The following is a 20,189-nucleotide window of genomic DNA, read 5'->3' as shown; positions in this document are numbered from 1 at the left end:
GAAAACATAAATTCACAATGCATGTGTGTTCCCTTCTAAACATCTATCTAAAACACACACTCTACGCTAGTATACGTACATAATTAACTTCAATTATGCACAGCGCATCTACAACTAAAATATTTGACAGAACGTGAAAAAGATGAATTAATGTCTCCAGGTAGTGACAGAAGATGCAATTGTCTGATAAGAATGTTAAGATGTCGTCTATATGCTTACCTTGGACAGCGAAAAATCAAAAGTTGATCACGACTCACTGATGATATCGTGTTGTCATATACAGCAGTTCTTCTCCACCGCAGTAACACGATAACCAGTTGCTATCACTAACGAATTATCAGTGGTTTAGGATGACGGAGTGAGAGAACTCGTTATACTGAGCCTAGACGATCGCGATACGATGCTGCCACTCGCCACTCGCACATCACTTTCTGATAGTCTTTTAGAAATGAAAACGATACAGATATACCCACAACGCGCGCGTTCTCTCTGTGTAATTATAAGGGCTATACCGGGTATGTAGGAGACATGTAACCATGGAGATAGGCCGTTACCATGCAACATGCAGAGGCAAGGACAATAACAGCTTGTAATTTCAGATGATTTTTCAAACTGTTTTCTGCAACGTCAGTACATAATTATTTCCATAATCGCGGTTAGCTATCATTCGAATGTTCGGGATGTATACTAGTAAATGGATAGCACCTTGAACATAAAGATGGTCGTTCTGTTAGTCAGACACTAGCTGTTCCAGACATCAAGTTCGGAAAGCTGATGGAGGATTGCGAAAATTGTGGCCCTGGAGAACGACTGTTTGGATGTCACTGATGAAATAGTCGCCGGCAGCTTCATTTAATGAAGTGCAAACTTCTGTAATTGCTATCTTGCCAACAAGATTATCTAATTAGAATCAATGTTGATTGGTAGCTATGGTTACAGAACAATTACTCAACGTTAAAACGCTACCATATGTATAATGACAATAATAACCAATCATCATCTTTATGACTAATTTTGTGGCATATGCGACTACTAATTAGTGTGTATTCCTGGTTACTTGAAAAAATTATTTGGTGTTTATAAATCACTTTATAAAAGAAGATTCTGTGTGTGTGTGTGTGTGTGTGTGTGTGTGTATACATACATACATACATACATACATACATACATACATACATACATACATACATACATACATACATACATACATACATGCATGCATGCATGCATGCATGCATACATACATACATACATACATACATACATACATACATACATACATACATACATACACATACATACATACATACATACATACATACATACATACATACATACATACATACATACACATACATACATACATGTATATATATGTACCTATAGAAAATATCAAAAGTTGACCACGACGCACTGATATCGTGTTGTCATATACAGCGGTTCTTCTCCACCGCAGTAACACGATAACCAGTTGCTATCACTAATGAAGTGTTAGTGGTTTAGGATGACGGAGTGAGAGAACTCGTTATACTGAGCCTAGACAATCGCAACACGATGCTGCTGCCGAGTCGCCACTCGCTCATCGCTTTCTGATAGTCTTTTTAGAAATGAAAACTATAAACCCGTGGTTTAGGACTGGTTTAACTGTATATCAATGTCTCCATCCATCCATCCATCCATCCATCCATCCATCCATCCATCCATCTATCTATCTATCTATCTATCTATCTATCTATCTATCTATCTATCTATCTATCTATCTATCTATCTATCTATATATCTATCTATCTATCTATCTATCTATCTATCTATCTATCTATCTATCTATCTATCTATCTATCTATCTATCTATCTATCTATCTATCTATCTATCTATCTATCTATCTATCCATCCATCCATCCATCTATCTATCTATCTATCTATCTATCTGCCAATATATCTGTAGCATTCCTTCATCGAGAGCTAAATAAAAATAAGTACTTAGTCAAACGGATCTACATTACTAATCAGCCCATGTGAAAGAACACATAATCACCCAATACATCCTTTCTTTGATATTACGCAATAGTTCTGACTTCCACTCGTTTTCTTCGTAATTACAAGGACATCTTTGGTAACTTCATTGCAGATTATATCAAGGATGAACTGTAACCATAGTAACCGTCTTATCAAGACCTTGCGTAGGTGGAGTGAATACAAAGCAGCCGAATATTGTCAATCGTCTATATAAAATTCACACAGAGATATTGATGGGAAACACAACATGACATAACGTTGTGGGAGTATTTTGTTCTCTCAGTCAGTCAGTAGTATCGGAGAAATCATGTTCCGTTCTTTTATTTTGCGTAGGTAGGGGCAGTGAACCCCGGAGGTAGTGATCAAAGCACTTGGGTGACTGTGTGGTAAAGGTCAGACGTCACTCGAAGCCACAATAATTTGTAATCAGCCTTGACATGTTAAATATTGGATGTGTGTTGTTTTCACGGAAATATTGGTCCAGGCATTTATGGACACATCATGGAAGTTGTGATATATAATATCTACCAACATTTCCTTTACTACACAAATATGTTCTCGCTCTCATCAGATGACAAAATTGGTAAAATGATCTAGAAGCTTAAAGTTTTACATGTTAACAAAATTTATACGAAATCCAGAATTTTGGAGGTTTAATTTTAATGGGGAAGAGTTTCTTTCGGTACTTCGCCTGTCATGTTTATGTCACAATTGCAACTGTTCTGATTACCATTTTGGGTCGCGTGACTGGACATAAACGATAATTAGGGTGATGGATTGGGTCTACTGAGGCAGCTCTGCAAAGCCTGGGCGAAGTGTCTCGGCCAGAAACACTTGAATGTCTATTCTATATGTTCAAATGAAACTGCTGAGTGAGTGAGTGAGTGAGTGAGTGAGTGAGTGAGTGAGTGAGTGAGTGAGTGAGTGAGTGAGTGAGTGAGTGAGTGAGTGAGTGAGTGAGTGAGTGAGTGAGTGGGTGGGTGGGTGGGTGAGTGAGTGAGTGAGTGAGTGAGTGAGTGAGTGTGTGTGCGTGTGTGTGTGTGTGTGTGTAAAGTTGTGTGTTTTATAATTTTATATATATATATATATATATATATATATATATATATATATATATATATATATATATATATATATATATACTATATAAAAAATATATAAAAAATATTGGAAGCTTACATTTAACGTCAAACGTGACAGAAGATTGAAAACATTATACACTGTACACATATAGGAAATACGGTGCCTATAGAAGTGAACGAGTATCTAAAAATAGTTTTATATTACAAAATATGAAACGTGCGTAGAACAAATCTTTACAACCAGACAAACGTGCCGAAAGTTAAAATACTACACAAAGAGATAACAAATAAAATACAAAATGTTTGACTTTAATTCAGTGTCATTTCTTTGGCCTAAGGCCTAATAAAAAAAATTGTGTGGTTCCGATTACGCTCAATTTTAGAATAGGTGGGGTAGGTAGAGTTTTTTATTTTATTTCATTATATATATTTTTTAAGTTCAGTTCAGTTCTGTGTTCTTCCTATCAGATGTACAGCCATTACAGCTTGGAAGAACAGTTTTATTTTGTCTTTTTAAGTTGATGTCAGTTTCTGCATCCTCAATTTCTTCACAGTTTTTCTGAATTTATTACTTTTCTCGAATACGTAAAAAAAAAGTTTAGGATCGTCATCAGTGAAAAACTAGATGGGGTTGGGTAACTGGAACCAAACAATTATTTTTTTTGTGCCTATGTATGTGTATGTATTCAAATGATGTAGGCTGAATCGATATTAACAATACGACTGGTAAACGCTGTAGCCAGGAGAAACCTAACAATATCTCATTGAAATCGCTGTTTTGAATTGCCTTTGGATGAATTTACGATGTAGTCCCGTGACAAGTTAATGATTATGAGCAACATGAATAATTCGCACCTAAGATACTAGTATATTCGGATTTCACCCACTGTAGTGTAACGATTTTGTGTAATTCGCACCTAAGATACTAGTATATTCGGATTTCACCCATTGTAGTGTAACGATTTTATGTTATAATTTTATATGTCGTCCCAACTACACGGTGTGACTAGGTTAGGCCATTAATGTAGCAATACAATACAATACAATACAATACAATACAATACAATATAATACAATACAATACAATACAATACAATACAATACAATGCAATGCAATGCAATGCAATGCAATGCAATGCAATGCAATACAATACAATACACTACACTACACTACACTACAATACAATACAACACAACACAATACAATACAATACAATACAGTACAATACAATTCGATACAATACTATACAATACAATACAATAGAGTGGGTTAGAATAGAATAGAAAAGAATAAAATAAAATAAAATAAAATGAATTGAAATGAAATGAAATGAAATGAAATAACAACATATAACAACGAAATGAAATGAAATGAAATAACATAACATAACATAACAACAACATAAAATAACATAACAACATAACACAACATAACATAACATATTAACATAACAAAACAACATAACGTAACACAACATAACATAACATAACATAACATAACATAACATAACATAACATAACATAACATAACATAACATAACATAACATACTGATAGAATAATTTGAAAGAACATTAACAGAATGTCTGTGTGTCTTTGCTACGCAGAGTCTGCGACCAGAGTGAAGTTTTTCAAAACACGGATAAGGGAATGTGTACTGTCGGAAAGAATCCTATATGTGTTATACTATTGATAGAATTATGGTATAATTCTGAGAATTGAGTCTGTGGTCTTCCTATGACTTTAGGTACTACATTAATTACACGATTAACTTCATTTCTACTTTTAGTGGCCCGGTTTCCATATCATATGGCAATGTTATAACACTTTCTAATAATATGTAAACCCATTCAAGTATACATTGACCAACGTTCAAAACTGTTCAGCTTCCTGAGTAGAAACAATGACTTTGCATTCTAAGCAAATACAGTATAAATGATGTGACATGACATTTTCACACACACACACACACACACACACACACACACACACACACACACACACACACACACATACACACACACTGTCTCTCTCTCACACACACACAAACAAACAAACACAGAGAGAGACAGAGAGAGACACACAGAGCGACACAGACAGAGACAGACATACAGACAGAGAGACAGACAGAGAGACAGAGAGACAGACAGAGAGAGAGAGAGAGAGAGAGAGAGAGACAGACAGACAGAGACAGACAGACAGACAGAATCAGACAGACAGACAGAGCACTGCTTGTGGCACTGAGCAAACAATATCCTAATTACAACTAGCACTACAAACGTCATTGACATCAATCTATGCGATCACTAGGGTTAGCGACCTTTAACTTCCTCCCCAGTTTAAATGCTGAATAGCTCTTCCCAGTAACTATGGTGAAAGTGACCTCTCGCGGTTTGATATTCACCATAGCTAGAAATCCATGTTGATTGTCATGGAAACACAATATGTTGTAATAAGTTAGTAGGGAAACCCAAATCACAAAACCGGATATAACTTAAGCTGAGTTTGTAAGCCGAATTGAAAATATCTACATAAAACCGTAATGCATATCAATTCATATAATCAATGACATGACTTCATATGTAAAATAAACAAATAGTTGCCACACAAAGTGAGAATGGAAGCAGGCAAGTGAATTGTTGAATATCTGTTGGAAAATAAACAATTGATTCATTAAAATCATTTTTTCAGCAGAAAGCAATTTTACTCACAGTCACTTGTGGGCTAATATTCTATTGTAGGATGGTAATATTCTAGTCAAGGATGATCTCAATACAAAATAGTGACGCTATATTAGGTATTTACGATATTCAACAAAATACCGTTAGCGATGTATATTCCGTAAAAGTCACATGCAACGGTATTTCTTTTTGAATTTCATAAATACCTCATGTAAGGTAACTATTTTGTATTGTGATCATCCTAGACTAGAATATTACCTGAAATAGTATATTAGCCCACAAGTTACCATGTTATTACTGCATTATTACTGCACTGTCAACCTTTACAATCAATTCCATTAACAATTAATCTCCAAAACTATGTGTTATATACGAGTATTGTTCTTAACAGTAGGGGTACCTATAAAGGAGAAGTATTCAAATATATCGACATATATTAAAATTTAAAAATGAAAACAAAATATAATTGGAACTCATTGTCACCATTGAAGTCTTAGAAGTCTGCAATAAATTCCCTGTGGGCTCACACCTTTGGTTTTTCTCGGAAACCGATTGGAAGAATAGTCCGAAAGCTAATAAATAGCTCTGGCTAAGACACGAACAGTTGCCATAGTAATCTTTCCTATGTATCACTTCAAAGAAGATCTAAATTGTTAATCTCCTGTACATTTTTATTACGCCCACAATCGGACGCGAGATAATTAATTATTACATGTACTATGTAATAGGGATTAGGCACACATTACAGGGTGAGGGAAATTGTGTTATTTTGGGAAGGGTCTCCATTTTTCGTGTGTGTGTGTGTGTGTGTGGGGGGGGGGTTCCATATTATTCGTACAATGATATTTTTGATCACAGATATTCAAGTGGCAGAGGGTCTGTAATCTTTGTGCGAAGTGTTGGGGAGTTATCTTTTCATCCACCGAACTTCCGAAAACTTGAACACCCCCTGCAATTTGTGTTTTCCCTTTCTGTGTATCTCTGACGTACGTATATGAGATGAACTACCCTGGAGACATGCTGACAACCACAAGTTAACGCAGTGATACCTGATAATGATAACGTAATTATCGTAGTTTCATCTCGTAAATTACTGTCCCCTTTACGGCAACACTACCCACTGAACGCTCCCAGATCAGGTTGTCTCATTATTTTCGTTGCAATTGCGTCAGCGGAAAAAGGGGGGGGGGGGGAAGATTTGAGTGAATGTGTAGCTCATACTCAAGACATTATGTCTATTCTCAAATGTCTATTCTCAGATGTCTATTCTCAGATTTCTATTCTCAAATGTCTATTCTCAAATGTTTATTCTCAAATGTCTATTCTCATAAACGACAATGTATAGACGATATGAATGACAGGATTACGAAATATACACAGGCCTGACTATTACTTTAATGATGAAAATCTTTATAGAAATGCCAAAAAAGAAACCTTCAAATTAAATGTATATGCCTAAAGGCCCTATCATCGACTAGCCCCGTATATCGATATCAGATCGATATCTGATACAACTTTGGTTTGTGCTATTATTCTAAAAATAATTCCGAAAGTAGATGAAACGGTGTCGCTATAGCAACATAATGTTGTGAGTTATCTGTCTCATTATTGTCAGGTCTTAAGATGTCATGAGTTTGCGCAGAAGTCATCTGAAGTTGTGGTGTCCGCCTAAAATGGGAATGTATGCATGTCATGTCGTGGTTGAATATTCATCAACATGTAAGCCTTGCAGGTATAAATCTAATTGATGACATCTCAACAGGAGAGAGTGGAGACTGTACTGGCTAATATATCCGAATTTGACAACAGGAATATCAATTACTCAAAATTTCTTTTGTAAAAAGACCACCTTTTGACATGTACATCGGTGTTTTAGCTATTTTAATACTGGACATATCTTGTCAATTTTAAAATAGTGTATTTGCCAACGTACATTTCCCTCATCCAGTTGACTGCCAGTGAAAAAAGAACGAGTGGATGGGTTCAACAAAACAACTAAAAGGGTTTCCAAGAATTCTGACTAGCTTTCCGCCCTGTTAACAGAGCATCATTAAGTCTGGATATATGTATATTAGTTAGTAATGTGTGTGTGTGTGTGTGTGTGTGTGTGTGTGTGTGTGTGTGTGTGTGTGTGTGTGTGTGTGTGTATGTGTGTAGGTACGTACGTGCCTGCCTGCCTGTCTGTCTGTCTGTCTGTGTCTGTGTCTGTCTGTGTCTGTGTCTGTGTCTGTGTCTGTGTCTGTGTCTGTGTCTGTGTCTGTGTCTGTGTCTGTGTTTGTGTTTGTGTTTGTGTTTGTGTTTGTGTTTGTGTTTGTGTTTGTGTTTGTGTTTGTGTTTGTGTTTGTGTTTGTGTTTGTGTTTGTGTTTGTGTTTGTGTTTGTGTTTGTGTTTGTGTTTGTGTGTCTTTGTGTCGGTGTCTGTGTGTTGATGTGTGTCTGTCTGTGTGTTGCACAGCTGCAGTACGCTTGTGATCGCTCCAAAAACGAACACTCAAATTATGTTGAAATCGTACAATAGCGTACACTTGAAATCAACAAAATCCGGCGAGTACATGTAATGAGTTTCCGATTTAGTATTTTCAACAGCGATTGATTATCACGATGACGACGACTTCGCTAGAACCGTGGTTCAACTATTTATAAATCAATCGTATATATAATATACAAAGTGACTCATATGTTTGCTCATAGACAATACACGAAAGGGTCTATGGTTTGCTTTTGTTATGACAATACATATCCATTACACAAAGAGTTCCCAAATGTTTGAAAATTTAATGTTTATTTTGTAAGACTTGAATATCAAATTTAAATCAATCTCGGATATATTTTATCCCCTTTCTCCCACTTGCTGGCACAGTTTGTGTTATATATCATTGACTTGATGACGTAATCATGTATATAAAACCTACATTAATTTGTAGACCATGGGGTCATAATAAGTCGTGTTTACTTCATATCTCCTTATGTGAATTCTTGCTTGATTTACACTGTCGAAACGGCTCTTAGTTTCAGTTTGCAAGCCTCGCCATTAGAGGATTTAAGCGTTGCGTTGCGGCGTATAGTCATCCGCAAAAGGAAATATCAAACCACGCCCTCAACGTGGTACATCGTATATACGATTCCTTTTTGGAGTAAGCAGCTATAGCATTGCCATCCTTGAATTTCCCCAAAATCTAAAAGGCAGGCAGGTAAAACAACAAAACACAGAAAAAAAACCACAACGCTAGCATGTCATGTAAAGTTCACTTTCCTGTTGATCCATTTTCTGTTTTTACCTAAATCTACTACACTAGACTAAGTGAAATATAAATGTTCAAGTCCAAAGTTTGATTGTCTTAAAACAAACAACTACTTAGAGATGTATTTAGTTATTCTGAAGATATTTGCACGGTCTCAAATACAGTCTTCCGCGGAAATTTTCGCTCTAAATCTACCGATAAATCTACCGATAAATCTACCTACATGCGGACGGCAAACAAATAATTTAAGTGATGGTGTCTTATAAGAGTATAGGATTTATTACATATTTATCAAAAACAGTTATTTACTTGAAACAAATTGTTTCGTGAAACTTAAGCTTGTTACACTTGTACAGTTTCAAAGCCTCGGACAGTACACAAACATAAAATATACGCACACACCAACAAGCCAACAAACAAACCAACCAATTACCACCAACTATACCAACCAAAGATGAAACAAACAAACACAGACAGACACAGACACACACGCACGCACGCACGCACGCGCACACACACACACACACGCACACGCACACGCACGCACACACACACACACACACACACACACACACACACACACACACACACACACACACACACACACATGAATAATTCCACCGGGACAGGCATGGTTGCATGCGGCGCGAAGCCCACAATAATAGTAAGGAATGGCTATACCTTATTTAGGACTGAGGTCGTCTATTTTTATTATTATTATATATATATATATATATATATATATATATATATATATATATATATATATATATATATATATATATATACATATATATATATATGTATATATATATACATATATATATATATGTATATGTATATATATATATATATATATATATATATATATATATATATATATATATATATATATATATATGTTGAGGGTAGAAGAAAATCAAGTCGGGTTTTTCGTCTCTACAAGCCTGTTTCGTGAGTAAATCACTCGTCAGGAGATGTTGATGTACGAAAGACGAAAGAGACGAAAAACCCGACTTGATTTTCTTCTACCCTCAACATATACTCCGCTCTGCGTGCAGACGTATCGAGCACTGTACTACGGACAAATCTTACCACTGACTTCCTATATATATATATATATATATATATATATATATATATATATATATATATATATATATATATATATATATATATATATATATATATATATATATATATATATATATATATATATATATATAACTCGGTGAGTATCAATCTGCTAAGACAGTGCTCTATACCGCAGTGGCAGAGCTTAATAGTTTTGGTAGTTCTGGAACCCTTTCTAGGTTGTAACTCGGAGTTTCACGCATAGTGCGATCATCAGAACGCCGAGTTACAACCTAGAAAGAGTTCCAGAACTACAAAAACTTTATATATATATATATATATATATATATATATATATATATATATATATATATATATATATTATATATATATATATATATATATATATATATATATATATATATATATATATATATATATATATATATATATATATATATGCCTTTTCAGACTACATAAAATCATGAAGACGGGAGCTAGTAGTTATGCGAGTGTTGAAAAAAAATATATCCTGACAAAAAAACAACAGTTTTATGCTTCGCGTATGTCATGTAAAAATGCATCCTTTCCTTGAGAGAATTGATGATGTGATAAATGTATTATAGTATGCTTATACTTGTACGGTAACTTTTTGTATGAGATTCACTGTGTCTTTTGTTAATACACATGACAATGAAATATTATACACTATATGTTCATTGAATTCGGCTGTATCATCTGATACACCATCCCCTAATTTTCATAAATTGAACATAGAGGGCGGAAAACCGTCGCAAAATTCAAAGTGGAATTGTGAAACGGATTTGTTTTGAGATATTAATCTTGTGCTCTCTTTAGAAAAAATTGCACGGTGGCCACTCATTCTCTTCTCCTTTTTGTGAGTTTAGCCTGTTTTACATCGCGATTAGTCCTGCTTGCAGATGGTGCACGCGTTTCGCCTGGGGACCATGACCACTTACGTTACTCGTCGATCCGTATGTAAGCAGAACTACATTGCGATCTCAGTGTGTTTTGCTTCACGCTGTCTAGTCTGACAAGCCTCATCCCTATCTGTGTTTGTGCTTCACTGCCTCTCGCTGTTTGTGAGACGGTGAAGCAAAAACACAGAGAGCAATGCAAACAGGCCGCTAATGTGAATCGAATTTAGACTTGGAAATATTAAAGAAAGTAGAATGTCAACAAAGTTTGCAATACAGTATCCGCCTAACACAACTTTTTTTATTCGAAATAGTTTTCTTTAGCCTAAAAAGGGGCAAACTTACCACATTCGAAACTGTTTCAAAGGTACATTCAAAATTAAAAACTAAGTTATGTTAGAAGTCTATCGACGAAGCACGGACCATGCATTATTCACAAAGGCGAGAAGTGTATAACGTCACGATGAACTTTCAACTTTTACAAATATCACTGGAGGACATACCAAGCAAACAACCATACAAAGCTAGCGACAACTACAGACACGTCAGCTGTCGCCAGGTTGTATATATTTCACGTGCGTATGATCGTGTTGCCTCATAGTTTGTCATCTGCTAATAGCTGTACGTATATACTGCATTTACTGCCATCGACAAGGTAAAGAATTACGATTACAGCGAGACGGGAATTAACATATTACGGTCCGGATATGGAGAAGTGCCAGTGGTGGTGTGTACATACGGATACAACATTGACAAAGTTGTCACGGACTTTATTTTATATTTGCGTACTTCAGTTATTGTGCCTTTCACTAGCATATGGAAAACCTATAAATGAAACAGCCCTCAAGATTCAGGAGAAAGAACGTTTAAAAGAAGCGGACGGGAAAAATGTATTTAAAAATGACAAAGATAACATCGTTGTTAAAGAAAGTGCTGAAGAAAAACCATTTCCCCCGGATCATATAGAGGGCGTGAAGTTGGAGAGAGATGGACACTTGAACAAGGAATTCAGGAAAGAAGTTTTCCTCGGAAATGAGCATGAAGACTTCGAAAATCTACCAAGAAAGGAGGGAGAGAAAAGACTCAGTGATATTTTCTTACAGTAAGTTAATTTTAAAAAAAAATCATTTTTGAAAATCATTATTATGGTTATTGAAAACTGGCATACAACTAGTAAAAAATGGAAAGAAATTAAAGAGAGTTAGTTGTTTGGTAGTATTGTGTAGCAAGGATGTAGAACTTAGTGTCAACCAACTTTGTAATATATCCACATTTGTTTTCAAGCTTGATAGGTTAGGTTTGAAAATTTGTCAATGTAACATGTGGCCTCATATTACATTTTCTGAAAGATGGCCCTCCCCATTAAATGCACAAATTTACAAATCTTAAAAAGTAAAACAGAACTAAATTATACAACATGCACCAAAACATTGCCAGTAAAAACAAAACACAAAGTCATTACAGTGCAAATTTGAAAGCAATCCATAAAAAGTCTTTTAGAAAATATACTGTTTAAGATCTAAGAAGGTAAAATTTGAACGTGTTAGAAATACTCCCTTGCCTTCTGATTCTCAACAATACGATATTCTACAAGCACTATTATAGGCAACACAATATCATTGATAATTTTTGTGTGAAAACACTCAATATATGAGAGCAGTACATGTACATAGACGAACAATACACTTGAAATAAAGTACATTTAACAAAATATGAACAGTTGCAAAAATGACATGTCTATGTAGTTTGGCTGTAGCATAAAAAGATCTCGTTTTACACTTTAATAGCTTGCAAAGCGGCCGCAAAACAGGCGTGTAGCAGCTCAATGATTAGTACGCATGTGCGTCCTATATACTATGCAATGGTTTTTTGGTGGTTTTACCCAAGGATGTATTGCGGTGCAATGACTACACATGCACGTTCTATATACTAAGCGCATTCTCCACGTGGAGGGTGCTATACAATGTCATCATGAGGTAGCCGGTCACAAATGGTCACAAATGAATCTACCCTGCGTGAGCTTATGGGCTTTGCCTAGTTATGATATTATTGTCATTATCATCGCCATCACTATGCAAAGCAACCCTTTAAATATGAATATAAAATGCTTATTTACAATAGACAAAAGTGTCATTAAATGATTAAGGTGCATGTGATGGATATTTGAAATATTCAATTTAGGTGAAATAATGGAAGGCATTTAGTTAAAAATATATCATGATGCCAGGCATATTTACAACAGGTTCTGGGAAGACCATTAAGACACTTAACTGATGGACATATCCAGTGTGCCCTCTAGTGGTAGCCAATTTTTGTTGTTGTTGGTCAGTATGATAAAAACTGACATTTCTTGTTAGTCACCACATAGTAAGAGATAGGGGAACACCAAATGTTGGTGTGTCACTAGAAATTGTGTGCATCAGTGGTGCGGCAAATTGGCTTAGAGGGCACACTCACCCACATGGTAAGAGATAGGGGAGCTCCAAATTTTGGTACGTCACTAGAACTTATGTGCGTCAGTGGTGTGTCAAATTAGCTTAGAGGGCATACTGACATATCAAACTAATGTCATCTGCATACAAATTGATGTATTTGCCTCCAAGTTGACAACCAATCTTCATCTCAGCTAGCGAGATACTTACATGTCATATCAATATGTATACAATTATAGATAATTATTGTAATGATCAATACACAGTATATAAAGACAGGGCTTAGAATGCCTCTCTGTCTAAACACCGTCACAGATAGAAAAACATTTGGAGAAAACAGAGCCCCATCTGACACAAAACTCTTGATGCTTATACCAAAGACCTAAAATTCTTAAGGGTACAAATACATGTAGGTGCATATATACTGACTCTATTGTATTTAATATAGCGTATAGTGATTTACCCTATCAAAAAGCAATTAGTAGAAACATTAACTGGATCACTAAGCTAGATTGTGTGTATAGTGAACACTTCAAAACAAATATCATGATTGGGTGATTTGAACATCCCATAGAAACCTGTGAACAATAGCGGATTGCTGTGTTCAAATAATTGCTATGTGACAGAGAGCGCCCTCTTTCAACGAACCTCGTCAAAGTGTGGTGTCGATTTTTATCAAGCTACTTGCAATGCTTTTTCTAAGGACTGGGAATCCCAGTAAAAGAAATGGAAAAACTGGTAAAACTGGCATACTAATACATACAATGTATGCTATACCAACATTTTGGTGGGGAACACTGGTAAAATGAAGGGGGAAATCTGGTAGATTTTACTTAATTTATACTTAACGCCCTTAACAATAACTCTGTACATGTACTACAGGACCGGAGTACTATCTTTTTTTGTAAGGGCTTGAATTTGTCATTTTGCATCCTGTTAGAGAGTTTGATAGGAAGGTGAATATCGTTACAGGACCCTTCCGTTTTGAGAGACAACATATGATGTGTGCATCATGCGTTGGTTACATTTTGTATATTCATATATTTCTACCACAAAAATATCCCTCATAGTCAGCACTTATTTTTTTCCAAACATGCTGGTACAATGTATGTCAACAGGAATTTTATACATTTGCATAAGTGATATCAGAACTACATGAACCCTTCAACTTCCTGTTTATCATCAGTCTGGTTTTTGAGTGTCATTCATGGCAAACAGTGCTTACAACTATAACAAACCCATAGTATTAAGATATTTACAGAGGTAACATAGTATGGGGTCTTTTACTTGTAGTTTTTAGAAATACCTTTGCTCTCACTTTCTGCTAATCTGTAAGATATGACATTCATGCCATGCTATCAGCTATCACTCACATCTGTACTACTAGTCTGTAAGATATGGCATTCATGCCACACTATCAGCTATCACTCACATCTGTACTACTCGTCTGTAAGATATGACATTCATGCCACACTGTCAGCTATCACTCACATCTGTACTACTCGTCTGTAAGATATGACATTCATGCCACACTGTCAGCTACCACTCACAGCTGTACTAGCTACTACTAGTCTGTATTGATATGACATTCATTTGGCAGTTTAGTACGGTCATGGTATGGAAGTATAATACAGCTGAACAATACAAAGAGTCTCTCTAGAGAGTTTCTCTTCAATGCCTATACCTAAACAACATGACAATCCTAAGTTTCTGATAGGTCAACATGGGCAATAGACAATTTTGGGCAGTAAGCAGGTAAAATCCTCAATCGTTTTACCAGGTAAAATCTACCTGAGTTCCTCAGACATTTTACCCAGGGTTCCCTACCCAAATTGTGGTACATGGAATGGAAATTTTCGCAAATTTTACCAGATGTCCCTTCTCTGTTATCAGGGCTCCCAGACCATAGAAAAAAAACCACTTGCCACTATAATAGTAAAATTAATCTTAGTTTGTGTCTATCTCAGTTGGTAAATCAAAGCCTCAATTGCATGTCATTGTCATGTACAGAACAATACACAGATATTGGACAATGTGAGATATTACTGTTCTGGTAGTCTAGTTCCTGGCGACCATGCTCTGATTTGACACTACGTTATCTTAACACGTTACAGTAATATGTGGCGATAACGTAGTGTAAAATTGAAACATGGTCATCAGGAACTAGACTAGTGGTATTGTAGATATTGATGATAGATATATATTTGATTTGGCAGAGTTGATGGGAATGGAGATAAGCAGCTTAGTTTGTTAGAGTTAACTGACTGGATATCTATGAAAACAGAGGAACATTATGCTGAGGCTAAAGAAGAAAACACAAAGACATTTCCAATGTTTGATCCAAATAAGGATGGTAAGGATAATATTTACTCATTCACTCCATTCTCTTATTTCTCATCCATAAAGCTATACATGTACACTAGTTGCAACTGTATGTAACATTTAACAAATAGATTTGTGAGATATAATGACTTAGTCATAATACTGTATGACTTAAACAGTTTTGAATCCCCTGTGGATAAACACGTTTGTATTGCTGTACCCTGGGGTGGTACCAGTAGCCAGTTCTGCTACATGTAGGGGTGTGTGGCCAGTGCTGGAAACTTTGGTGTTATAGGTTGTATTTTTACTGGAAATTTTCCATGGTAACCATTTAACTGACATGTTTTCTGTGTGTTGTACAGGTAAAATAACATGGGATGAGTATAGGATATACTTCCTGAAAGAAAGAGGTTACTCTGATGAAGATATCAAGACATTGATTAAAGACAATGGTAATATTGACCTTCATGAAGATGGTGAGTAGTAGTCATCAAGGTGTGTGTGTGTGTGTGTGTGTGTGTGTGTGTGTGTGTGTGTGTGTGTGTGTGTGTGTGTGTGTGTGTGTGTGTCTGTGTTTGTGTGTGTGTGTGTTTGTGTTTGTGTTTGTGTGTGTGTGTGTGTTTGTGTGTGTGTTTGTTTGTTTGTGTGTGTGTGTCTGTGTGTGTGTGTGTCTGTCTGTGTGTGTTTGTTTGTGTGTGTGTGTCTGTGTTTGTTTGTTTGTGTGTGTGTGTGCCTGTGTGTGTTTGTTTGTGTGTGTGTGTGTGTGTGTGTTTGTTTGTTTGTTTGTGTGTGTGTGTGTTTGTGTTTGTTTGTGTGTGTCTGTGTGTGTCTGTGTGTTTGTGTGTGTCTATGTGTGTCTCTATATGTGTCTGTTTATCTGTCTGTCTGCATGTGTGTCTGGCTGTGTGTGTGACGTGTGTCTTTGTTATGTGCATGTGTGTATGTGTGCATGTGTCTATCTCTATCTATCTATCTATCTATCTATCTATCTATCTATCTATCTATCTATCTATCTAGCTAGTTAGCTAGATATATGGTAATGTGTTGGATTAGATTACATTAGATTGGATTAGATTAGATTAGATTAGATTAGATTGAGTATTCTAACATGTTTATTGATTTACAGATGATTATGAGTTATATAGAGATCAAGATAGATGGCAGCAGGCTGATGAAGATGATGACAGTCAACTAACAGAGTCAGAATTCTTAGCTTTTAAACATCCAGAACACTGCAAAGGGATGCTGAGATTGTTAGTGTCAGAAATCCTACATGATTTGGGTAAGTTGATACACAACTATAGCTGAAGTACTCTTACAGATTACAGAGTTGTCAATTCTTGGCGTTTTATGCTATGTGGATGAGGATTTGGTATTTATTTCTGGTATTTAATTTTTAAAACAATTTTATCATAGCTTCCTACTTGAAAAATCAATGTGAAACAGCATATGTCAAATCCTTGTTTGTAACTCGGTAAATTGCAAAAGATTAATAAATGTGTAAAATGTTTGTTATTGTACATACAATAACAAACTTTTTATACATTTTTTTAAAGCTTTTTGCAATGTATTGACTTACAAACAGACTTGATCAAAGTTATTTCACATTTATTTTTCAAGTATGAAGCCATGATAAAATAGTTTTATAAATAAAAAATCCAAAATAAATACCAAATCCTCATCCATATGGCCTTTAAGCTTCAGTGTAATATACACTGTAAAGTATGTCGTGTTCAGGCTTCTGACGATAGCTGATAGTGTGGCACACGTCATATCGTACAGAGACTACAGTGCAATACTGACGGCATTATTTCATTCCTGTATGCAGAGGAACATATGGTTTTTCCCACATACAAATATTATGCAAAATACACAGTAATCATTTCAATTGACTTTGATGTATTTGGTACATTTAAATAATAACAAAACCTTAGGACCAGTGTGCCCTCTAATCATAGCTTAATTTTGTTGTTGTGAGTCAAAATGACTCGCGGTTGGCAGTATTTTATTGTAATAAAATGACAATTGATAAACTACATGTTGATATTATATTCAATGTAGATCAAGACGGTGATTCTGAGCTGACCCTGATAGAGTTTGTTTCACTACCCATCGGTCATGAAGCGGAACTAGAGAAAATGGCACTAGAAGACGAATGGGTTAGAGAAAGGATGAAAGAATACAAACATACTATTGATACTAATAAAGATGGACGGGTCACCATAGAAGAACTAGAGGTATGTATGCTAGTATAATAAGATACAGCATGGGATGAGGACAGGAAATCTGGTAAAATTCATATCATTGTCTCTTAATTTGACTTGGAATACTGGTCAATAGCTGCAAGATCTAGTGTAGAGTTTTTTTCTAGTGTAGAGTTTTTTTTTTTACCACAAGCTAATGAGAGATAGGTAAAAGAAACTAAGGGAAGATCGCAGGAAACAAGTCAAAAAAGTATGCAATAACTACAAATTGAAAGGGTCAGTGTGAAAAGGGTTTAATGCCATTTTTTGTGATTTTTTAAAACTTTTTTGATTTTGTTAATGTGTGGTTCTGATCTCAAAACCTTTATTCTGATAGATATCTAGTTAAAACTGAATTAAAAAGTCAAAGGGGCTTAGTGAAACAAATGTTTTTGTTTCTAGAAATCATGTATTTCTCAAAAGCCCACGTTACTTTCTCTGATAATTTGCTGTTACTTCTATGATCTCACCAAAACTTGTCCTTGGTGAAGAGAGATAATGGGAACAAAACATAACTTAAGTTTGATGTATAGGTTCATAAGGGCCTAGTGCCAAAAATATGATTTCTTCAAAATGGCATTTTCATCATTAGGTCCTTTTGGCTCTAAGGCCAAAAAAAAAATAGAATTGTTTCTGGTCAGGACATTTTGTCTAAAGTGGTGCGACAATGCTAATTTAAAAAAAAATCAATTTTAGTCGCAACAAAGCTTTCACTCAGTGTACTATTTATAGCATTTACTGTTCTTTTTATTTAGTACTTTAGAGCAAGTGTGTATGTGGGGCAGATGTCATTTGCTTGTTCATGATTGACTCTGCAGTTGTCTTCACTGAAGAAGGGAGGGTTATTTAGGCATTTCCCCCAGATCTGCATGGACTTGGGCACGCATGAAAAAAAAAAGACAAACGCAGGGGTATTTAAATGATGCTCATGCTTACCAGAAACAATTCTCTCTTCTTCTTTTTTTTTGCGTAACCCTTCTATTTTTTTCTTGGTAGGCGTATATGGACCCTAAAAGCCGTCACAATGCTGAAAGTGAGGCCAGACATATGTTGGGTGTGGCTGACTTGAATGATGATGGACAGCTGTCAATCAAAGAAGTCCTTGTTAATTATGATTTCTTTGTAGGTAGTAAAATATTCAACTATGCAAAAAGTGTACATGATGAATTTTAGAAACAGATTTTCCTTCTCTTTATATAATGTCTTGTCAGTGATTTGTGCTGAGCTGTAGTGTTTACTGCAGTTGCTATGGCAATAGGAGCCCCATGTGTATAAACTTCACCTGGATATTTTGGTCAACTCATCTTTGATCTCAACTGAAAGGCCAAGGATTCAATCCCTGGTTCCCAATAGGGAACTTGCAATCCAAACTGAGCATGCTCAGATGCAAAGGACTATGGGATTATCTGTGGTTATCGCAATACCTAATCTGGCGCTACTGATAAAATAAACCTCCCACAATGGTCAGGGTAACTATGAATTGATTATTTGGGGTTACAAACAATGTATTGACATTGTTTACAATGCTAATTGGTTAGTATTTATTATCACATTTCCCATGATGCAACATTCAACATGGCAGGTTTGCAAGTTCCCAATTAGTGTTATCTTATTAATGGAGCCATAAGGATTACATGTGATCATACTTTTGTTCAGGACCAACTTTTCTATAGATCTGCCAGACAACAGTTTTTCACTTAGATTTTAATCCTAATGGGAAGAGGACCTGTAAGTTACAAGTTGATTGTATGAAGTCCATATTCACTACATAACATAACCCCTAAAGCCATCAATAACAGACAGTGATTTTACAGGTGAACCCGGGGTATGGTCAGGTGACAACCATCCCCCTGAGTAGTGTGTGCCAACCCCTCAGTGCATACACAATACATGTACATGGGTCTGTTGCCAGAGTAGTATCACACAGTGTGTCTTTATGCAGTCAATGAAGAGAGTGAATACTTTGCTGGAATAGAAGCAGACAATAATATTATTGTTTAGTCAATACACAGGGGAAAGATAAAAGACGACTGAAAAATCACAGATTGATGAAAGAAAATGTTCAAATTGCAGATCACGTGATCATTGCTCCCTGTGACCTGATTGCTCACAATACACAATACACAATACACTTTTATGATGAATGGAACAACTGCAGTA

At 35.6% G+C, this 20,189-nt stretch overlaps 1 protein-coding gene across 1 annotated transcript; it reads left to right on the top strand.

Moving 5' to 3' along the window:
* Positions 1–11,720: 11,720 nt before the first annotated feature.
* LOC144451630 (45 kDa calcium-binding protein-like) lies at positions 11,721–19,516 on the top strand. The gene is made up of 6 exons (XM_078142523.1): positions 11,721–12,134; positions 15,681–15,817; positions 16,149–16,262; positions 16,913–17,068; positions 17,848–18,023; positions 19,026–19,516. The coding sequence occupies exons 1-6, from the start codon at positions 11,740–11,742 to the stop codon at positions 19,200–19,202; spliced, it is 1,155 nt and encodes a 384-aa protein (XP_077998649.1). The 5' UTR covers positions 11,721–11,739; the 3' UTR covers positions 19,203–19,516.
* Positions 19,517–20,189: the final 673 nt, after the last annotated feature.

This window comes from Glandiceps talaboti, chromosome 21, assembly GCF_964340395.1.
Source record: "Glandiceps talaboti chromosome 21, keGlaTala1.1, whole genome shotgun sequence".
NCBI classification, from domain to species: Eukaryota; Metazoa; Hemichordata; class Enteropneusta; family Spengelidae; genus Glandiceps; species Glandiceps talaboti.
The sequence above is the reverse complement of the archived record's forward strand: the minus strand, read 5'-3'. Positions and strand labels throughout refer to the sequence as shown.